Source organism: Saccopteryx leptura, chromosome 6 (genome assembly GCF_036850995.1).
Source record: "Saccopteryx leptura isolate mSacLep1 chromosome 6, mSacLep1_pri_phased_curated, whole genome shotgun sequence".
In the NCBI taxonomy this organism is placed as follows: domain Eukaryota; kingdom Metazoa; phylum Chordata; class Mammalia; order Chiroptera; family Emballonuridae; genus Saccopteryx; species Saccopteryx leptura.
In genome coordinates this window covers 123,567,117-123,576,047 of record NC_089508.1, presented here as the reverse complement: position 1 = coordinate 123,576,047, position 8,931 = coordinate 123,567,117, and the positions used below count along the sequence as shown (strand labels likewise).

Below are 8,931 nucleotides of genomic sequence, written 5' to 3'. Positions count from 1 at the left end.
AGGAAAAGGTGAAAAATATTCTAGAAGTAATTTCCATTGAAAGTAGTTTAAAATAACACAAAAACACAGCAATTTCTTTTTCTCCAGATAATTTGGCAACTCTCTGATATTGTGCTAACCACGTGGCTGCTGGTTACAAGGTTATACAAAACCCAGGCCCAATTCACACCCAGAGACACAGCAGCGAGCATGGGCTGAGTACCTCTGGCCCTAGGACAGTCTTTGGGCAGACAAATTCAAGCCAATCCTACTTTGATGTCCTTGGTACCAGAACCTTCTCCTTGTGCCCACGGGGAGAGTTTGTAGATGATGCTGATAATGGCGGTGAGGAGGAAAGAAGTGCAGCGACCCTTACTGAGTACCTACTGTGCGCCAGGCATTGGGCAGAGCCTCTAAACAGACTGGAGGTAATCTTTCCAATAGACTTAGGAAGCAGATCGTCATTGTTCCTATTTAACAGAGGTAGTCAACAAATGCCCACAGAGATCAAGTAAATTGCCTGTGGCCATATGTGGGTCAAATAAGTTTGCAAATATGATGTATATGTTTACTCGCTTATAGTTTACATTGAGTGTGGTGTACAGGCTGTAAGCAGGCAGGGTCCTTATAACCTAAGGCTTAGTTTTAAGACTAAGCCTTTCCCACCCTTTTAATACTAAGATCTTCTCAACACTAAGCTTTTCCCCGCACCCTTGACTGTTGCATGATGTGGGGTGGTGCACTCTCATGAGGAATCCCATCATGCCTCAGATAAGTGGCTTTGTATCAGAGACTTCCTTGTTTGTATATTGGACTAAAGGTTCGGATTTCTACACTATAACATAAGGGAGACCAGGGGCTCTCTCGCTCAGATTCTGCTATTAGCATTGCAGAGGAGAAGCAGCCAAGATGGTGGAGTGCTGAAGGAGAAGCCAGTTTGTGCAGAGTTTGTGCAGAGAGGAGGAGATGGGGAACAGAGGTGAATAAGTCTGGTGAGCTAGAAACCTTTGATTCTAGGAAACTCGGATAAGTCAGTAGCTTTGTGAGCACTGAATGTGAGTGGGTTTTGGAGCCCAGTGTGTGTGTTTTCACTTGCCCACTGGGTGCAAGCTAGGATTAAAGATGATGGCCCACCAGTTCTTGACTCTGTTGTTTCTTTTTCTTTTTTTTTTTTTAATTTTTATTTTTTGTACTTTTCTGAAGTTGGAAACAGGGAGGCAGTCAGACAGACTCCCGCATGCACCTGACCGGGATCCACCCAGCATGCCCACCAGGGGGCAATGCTCTGCCTACCTGGGGCTTCGCTCTGCTGCAACCAGAGCCATTCCAGTGCCTGAGGCAGAGGCCACAGAGCCATCCTCAGCGCCCGGGGCCAACTCTGCTCCAATGAAGCCCTGGCTGCGGGAGGGGAAGCAAGAAACAGAGAGGAAGGAGAGGGGGAGGGGTGGAGAAGCAGATAGGCGCTTCTGTGTGCCCTGGCCGGGAATCGAACCTGGGACTTCTGCACGCCAGGCCGACACTCTACCACTGTTGACTCTGTTGTTTCATTACCGTCTTTGATCAAATTTGAACCTGCATGGGCCAGGCAGCTGTGATGGTGGCCATGGCTACTGGCTTTACACCATAAAAATAGCAGATTTGGGATTTGAATCCTGGTCTCTCTGATTCCAAAGTCCACTGTATTCATGGCTCTGTTTTTTTCTGTAGCTTTCAAAGAACTCACACTCTTATTCTCTTTTGAGCCAAGTCATCTTATGAGGAAGGTTGGAGGCCAAAATTACAGATCTCTGCCCATTACTGGGCAGGTGCTGTGACCAGGATCACAGGCTACACCTGTGACCCAACTCTAATTGGGATGGTGTGAGCTTGTTTATTCCTAAAGCATTACCCCTATGGCTTGGAGACAGTCGAGTGGTGCCCAGGAAAGGGAAGCCTTCTTTGCTTCAGGGAAAGCAGGGGCAGAGGGTGGTCTTCAGGAGAAAGCTTAGTGGGTGCATAATGCTTAAGCACATAGGTTCCAGTATGGCTTGAGTCTTTATTACCTGTGAAACTTAAGTAAATGATTTATTTTACCTTCCTGAGCCACTGTTTCCCCATTTCTCAATGGGATGAGAATAGTGCTTCAGTGAAACAGGAGAGTTAAGTGAGATAATTTACATAAAGCCACCAGCACAGTCCATGGACATCTTAAGTGCCTAATGTGTGTCTGCTATTATCACTATTATTTTTTGCACCTCCTTCACTAGAATGACCAACATTTGTCGGTGTTTGCATGAGTTGCTCCGTCCCACATGGAGGCACCCTTGTCCCCATTGTACAGACTGGGAAACTGGGTGCTAACACGACCTGGCCAAGCTGACTCAGGAGGCATGGGCAAAGCTGGGCTTCGAGCCCCTGGCAGCATGGCGTCTTCCTGCCCTCATCTGACTGCGGCTCTCTGTCTTCCCTCTGAGTCCGGGTCCACTCTGCCAGCATGTCTCAAACTTGAACATGAGTTTCAATCATCGGGTCTTGCTAACCTGCAGGTTCTTACTCAGGAGAGCTGGCGGGCCTGAGACTGCATTTCCTGCAATGCTCCTGCGATGCAGACACTGCTGACCAGGGGCCTCACTTTGCATAGGAGGGGCTAGTTCCTTCAACTGGTAGGGACCCTGGAGCAGCCTCAGGTGAACAAGCAGCCAGTCCTGGGGCCCCTGGGACAGGGCGCTGCTGGATGGAGCCTTTGAAGGTGGCTTCTAGCTGTTACCCTGTAGGAGGGGTCTTCAGGCTCCTCTGTGTTTCCAAAGCTGCTCCTTGAGGGAAGATGCTAAGGAGGGAGGGGATTCCTGACCCTCTCCCAGCAGGGCCTTTGGGCCAGGACTGCGTTCCTGCTCATGCTCTCTCTTGCTTCCTTCTGGCTGTTTCTATCACAGCCTGACAGTCAGAGCAAAGCACACCTGCTCTCCCACACCCCGCCCCCGCTACACGGCTAGGTAAGGGCGACTGCGGCCTGTGGAGAGGAACTGACATTTGTCTTAATTGGAGTTACCGGTGTAAATCCTGCCTGGCCCCTCCCCATGCCCTCAGCCCTTTGTAAGCGAGGAGGCTCTGATCAGAGAGAGGCGCCTGCTCTCCCCAGGGATACACAGTGATATTAACGTGGGGGGAAGAAAAGGAAAAGGAGAACAGGCAGTAAGGAGAGAAAGGCAGGTGTCCCCATCCCACCTCAGGGGCCAGCAGTGCCTGCCCCTTCCCTCACCCCGTGTTTCAAACCAGCCACTAACCCAGAGCTCTTCAAGCTCAGCCATACAAGAGTCACCCAGGGAGGAGGGGGTCTATAAAACTGCTGTCATCAGTATCTACCCCAGTGACCTTTATTTAACTGGCCCAGGGTGTGGCATGTATGCACTGGGTGTGGTTGAGGGAGAACTAGGGGTCTAATCTTAGTTTCTCGGGGGAGCCTCCCCTGATGAGCTTAATTAAGCCCATCATGGCCCCATGGAAACAGCTTAATGTTGTCTTGGTAATGGACACCTTTGACAATTTGTCCAGCCCTACTGTATCTGCAGAATTGGACGGGAGCAGAATTCCTAAATCAGTGTTTGGTTGGGAAATGCACAAGAGGACGTACAAGGTACCCTCTCATTTCTCTAAGCGTCGCTCCCAAACGAGCAAGGCTACACGGCAGCTGAACCGCCCACAACACACTCAGGCTCTGAGCCCGCATTCACGGAGCACCTGTTACAGCAAAGAGCCACAGGAGGGCCAAGGGTCAGGCTCTGAGCCCGCATTCACGGAGCACCTGTTACAGCAAAGAGCCACAGGAGGGCCAAGGGTCAGGCTCTGAGCCCGCATTCACAGAGCACCCGCTACAGCAAAGAGCCACAGGAGGGCCGAGGGTCAGGCTCTGAGCCCGCATTCACAGAGCACCTGCTACAGCAAAGAGCCACAGGAGGGCCGAGGGTCAGGCTCTGAGCCCGCATTCACGGAGCACCTGCTACAGCAAAGAGCCACAGGAGGGCCGAGGGTCAGGCTCTGAGCCCGCATTCACGGAGCACCTGCTACAGCAAAGAGCCACGGGAGGGCCGAGGGTCAGGCTCTGAGCCCGTATTCACAGAGCACCCGCTACAGCAAAGAGCCACAGGAGGGCCGAGGGTCAGGCTCTGAGCCCGCAGTCACAGAGCACCTGCTACAGCAAAGAGCCACAGGAGGGCCAAGGGTCATAGGATGCAGACTCCACTCTTACCTAACTAACACCCAATAAGGGTAGATTAGACAGGACCATACATAACAATAACAAAGTGGATCCTGGCGGTGAAGGGCTGTGGAGTAGGGAGAGAAAGAGGTAAAGAAAATGTATTCTGGCCCTCAGACAGTGTCCCAGGTGACCTAGCTATGTTATATCATTCAAGGTTGAGAGCCCTAAAAAGATGCAGGTATTATCCCCATTTGACAGATAAAGAAAGTAAGGCTCAGAGAAGTCAGCAGCTTGCCCACGGTCACACTACTAGTGCACACTGCAGCTTGAGTCCAACAGGGAAGTGAGAAGGTGCTTCTGTGAGAAGAGAAGAAGCGATTCTGGCCAGGAGAATCTGAGGGAACCCTAAGGAGGACCCAGGGACTCACAAACCCTTCATCACGTAGGTACTTCGCCAAGGAGGAACACGCCAGAGGAGACAGCATCAGGGGACAGACAGCTCCAAGTGAGGCTGGAGGGGAAGGGATGCCCAAGGGAGGGCTGGAGGGGAAGGGATGCCCAAGGGAGGGCTGGTGGGGAAGGGATGCCCAAGGGAGGGCTGGTGGGGAAGGGATGCCCAAGGGAGGCTGGAGGGGAAGGGATGCCCAAGGGAGGGCTGGTGGGGAAGTTGGAGGAGGAGAGCTTCCCCGGAGGTAGAAGTTCAGAACACTGAGTCCGAAGGTATGGTAGGACAGATGGCAGCGTGGGAGACTTCAGAGCAGTGTGGCCTGAGGAGGGCAGGCATGGAGAACATAAGGACCTGGTACATTAAAAGGTGGGCCCTCTCCCAGCATACTCGGCATAAGTGACAGCAGACTGCAGTTGCTGCAGAACACGGTCCGGCTGAGAGTGCTTGCCCAAACCACTCAGTGACAACCCTGGGCAGGCTGGAGTTGGGTGAGGAGCCAGGGACTCTGTTTTCCTGGCACTTAAGTACACTTGTCACTAGCTGGCTGGACTGCTCTTAGTTTCTGAACGTCTGCAAGGGCCCTGGTGAATTCTCTCTGTCCTGGAAGATCATTCTGGGAAGTTGAGGGAATGGAGCTGATCTTCAAAGATCAGGATGACGATGGTGGTGGTGGGAGGGGTAGTGATAATGGTGGTGGTGGAGGAGGTGGAAGGGGGTCTTGGGGGTGTAGGGGGTGGTGGTGGTGTAGGGGGGGTAAGGGGTGTAGGGGGTGGTGGTGTGCGAGAGGTTGGGAGTATAGGTAATAGAGAGGGTAGTGGAGGGAGTGGTGGAGGGGGCCGTGGGCGTGGAGGGGGTGGTGGTGGTATAGGAGGTGTAGGGGGTATAGGGGGTACAGGGGGTGGAGGGGGCGGTGGAGGGGATAGAGGGGGTGATGGAGGGGGTGGAGGGGGTGGAGGAGAGGGAGGGGTGGCGGAGGGGGTGGAGGAGGGGATGGAGGGGGGTGGAGGTGGTGGAGGGGAGGGGGGTGGAGGGAGTGGTGGAGGGGGTGGAGGGGGTGGAGGTGGTGGAGGGGAGGGGGGTGGAGGGAGTGGTGGAGGGGGTGGAGGGGGTGGTGGAGGGGGTGGAGGGGAGGGAGGGGTGGTGGAGGGGGTGGTGGAGGAGGGTGGAGGGGGTGGAGGGGGTGGAGGGGGTGGTGGAGGGGGTGGGGGGAGGGGGTGGAGGAGGGGATGGAGGGGGTGGAGGTGGTGGAGGGGAGGGGGGTGGAGGGAGTGGTGGAGGGGGTGGAGGGGGTGGTGGAGGGGGTGGAGGGGAGGGAGGGGTGGTGGAGGGGGTGGTGGAGGAGGTGGTAGAGGGGAGGGAGGGTGTGGAGGGGGTGGTGGAGGAGGTGGTAGAGGGGAGGGAGGGGGTGGAGGGGGTGGAGGGGGTGGAGGGGGTGGTTGAGGGGGTGGAGGGGAGGGAGGGGTGGTGGAGGGGGTGGTGGTGGTATAGGAGGTGTAGGGGGTATAGGGGGTACAGGGGGTGGAGGAGGCGGTGGAGGGGGTAGAGGGGGTGGTGGAGGGGGTGGGGGGAGGGGGTGGAGGAGGTGGTGGAGGGGAGGGAGGGGGTGGAGGAGGGGATGGAGGGGGTGGAGGTGGTGGAGGGGAGGGGGGTGGAGGGAGTGCTGGAGGGGGTGGAGGGGAGGGAGGGGTGGTGGAGGGGGTGGAGGTGGTGGAGGGGTGGGGGGTGGAGGGAGTGGTGGAGGGGGTGGAGGGGAGGGAGGGGTGGTGGAGGGGGTGGTGGAGGAGGTGGTAGAGGGGAGGGAGGGTGTGGAGGGGGTGGTGGAGGGGGTGGAGGAGGTGGTGGAGGGGAGGAAGGGTGTGGAGGAGGGGATGGAGGGGGTGGAGGGGAGGGAGGGGTGGCGGAGGGTGGTGGTGGAGGGGGTGGTGGAGGGGGTGGAGGAGGTGGTGGAGGGGAGGGAGGGGAGGGAGGGTGTGGAGGGGGTGGTGGAGGGGGTGGAGGAGGTGGTGAAGGGGAGGAAGGGTGTGGAGGAGGGGATGGAGGGGGTAGAGGTGGTGGAGGGGGTGGAGGGGGTGGTTGAGGAGGTGGAGGGGAGGGAGGGGTGGTGGAGGTGGTGGAGGAGGTGGTGGAGGGGAGGGAGGGGAGGGAGGCGTGGTGGAGGGGGTGGTGGAGGGGGTAGAGGAGGTGGTGGAGGGGAGGGAGGGTATGGAGGAGGGGATGGAGGAGGTGGAGGTGGTAGAGGAGGTGGTGGAGGTGGTGGAGGGGGTAGAGGGAGTGTTGGAGGGGGTGAAGGGGGTGGAGGAGGGGATGGAGGTGGTGAACTGGGTGGAGGGGGTGGTGGAGGGGGTGGAGGGGAAGGGTGGTATTGGAAGGGGTGGAGGAGGGGATGGAGGGGTGGAGGGGAGGGTGGAGGAGGGGGTGGAGGAGAGGGTGGAGGGGGTGGAGGGGAGGGGGGTGGTGGTGGGGGTGGTGGAGGGGAGGGGGGGTGGAGGGGGTGGTGGAGGGGGTAGAGGGGTTGGAGGGGGTGGAGGGGTGGAAGGGGTGATGATGATGGCAGTGGAGCTGAAGGTCAGGATGAGGAGAGTGACAATGATGCTGATGGTGACAGTAGTGGTGATGATGGTGGTGGTTATGCCTGACCGACTTGTGCCAGGCGCCTTTATCTCTAGCCTTTCTCCTGACTCACACTTTCAGGTCACTCACTGCCGTCCCCACTTGTGTTTCACAGGCATATCACAACTCAAATGCCCACACTGAAACCCTTTACCTCCTCTGGCTTTCCTCTGCCCAACCTGTTCCTCCTCCAGTAACCTCTGACCTGGGGAGCAGCCCCGTGGGCTGGATGCCCAAGAGTCAGTCAGGACTCCTCCATCCTTCTCATCCCTACACTCAGTTGATTACCAAGTCCTGATGATTTGGCCTCTTGACTCTCTTAAAGCCCACCATCTCCTCTCCAATTACACTGCTCCTGCCCTGCCTGAGGCCATGGCACTCCTTCCGTGGACTACGGGAACAGCCTTCTGACAGCCCTCTGAGCTCTGCCTGGCCCTTCTCCAGGCCACCTGTCATTTTGCTGCCAGAGACAGCCTTCCCTGAGACAGACCCAGCCACACCCCTGCCCAGGTTAAAGCCCATCCCTGGCTCACAGAGGAAGAGCACATTGCAGCTGGCAGGCTCAAGCTGGCCCCGTGACGCTGTACATTTCTGCTTCGGCCTTGCAGAGCAATGCTCTTTTCTTTGGCTCACACTCGTCCTTTTCTCTTGAACATATTATCTTCTCTGATGGCTACAGTCCTTCCCAGCTCCTCTGAAGCTCTCTCTGCCCCCACCTCAGTGGACAGAGTTGCTCTCTCCCTCCGGTGTGTGCTCAGCTACAACCTGCAGCCTTTCTCATCCCACTGTACCGCAACCCTGCGTTTGTTCACCTGCCTCCTCTGCTGTGCCATGAGCTTCTCCAGAGGGGTAGGCCAGCTTCCACCTCTCTGAATCCTAAGGATTTAGCACAGATACATGCAAGGTGCTTCCTGAATTAGAAACTGGGAATGCTAATCCCAATAGCTATGTGGTACCTAAAACTATACAGGGAGCTGTACCTTCCATCATCTCATTTGGTTCTCATTGTCTTTGTAGGGTGGCAGGTGACATTTACATTGACTGATGGAACACTGAGATCCAGCAAGAAGGTGACATGACTTGCTCACAGATTCCCAGGAAGATAGTGACTCAGTGTCCTGACTCTTGTGTGAAACCGTATGGATTCCACACCAAGTTGCTCATTTCCTCTCTCTGAGAGACTGGCTGAGAAGTGACACAGGACCTGCCCACTCTCAGCACAGGACACCTGTATCTGGGGAGAGAGCAGCAGCCTTGGACTTCCAGGGAAAGGCAGAGATTGAACACAGCATCTAAAACCCACAAGAAGGAGGAGAACGAGAGAAAAGACAAGAGTCACAAAATTTTAGAAGCTGGAAAGTGGATGGATAAGTGGTAAGCTACTTAGCAGGGTATGTATTAAGGATCCCTAAGGTGCTGCTGGGAAAAATGAGAACCTGCTTGATGTGCACAGCAGAGCCATCAAAAGCCTCAGGAGCTGGCAGCATCGGGTACTTATGGAAGCGAAAGGAGGGAAGGGGCAAGAGTAAGGATTATTGAGTGAAAGCATCACTCAGAGGCGATTAGAACTCCAAGTCCTAGCCTCTCTGTGCCGTATGGCGGCGAGGCAGCTGTCCGTTTCTTTTCATGACCAAAGCCCGCAGATAAGTGCGGATCTCTGCACCTCGATGAGGGCGACGAGGCACAGCCGCGGGTGGAAGTTTGTACTGAACACAGG

General features: G+C 55.9%; 1 protein-coding gene across 1 annotated transcript; it reads right to left on the bottom strand.

Moving 5' to 3' along the window:
- Nucleotides 1-5,212: 5,212 nt before the first annotated feature.
- Nucleotides 5,213-6,954, bottom strand: LOC136377165 (uncharacterized; the record flags this gene model as incomplete). The annotated part of the gene is made up of 5 exons (XM_066343671.1): nucleotides 5,213-5,814; nucleotides 5,959-6,069; nucleotides 6,163-6,305; nucleotides 6,343-6,702; nucleotides 6,809-6,954. Coding segments are annotated over 5 exons (1,362 nt in total), but the record flags the coding sequence as incomplete, so codon positions are not given.
- Between the last annotated feature and the right edge of the window lie 1,977 nt (nucleotides 6,955-8,931).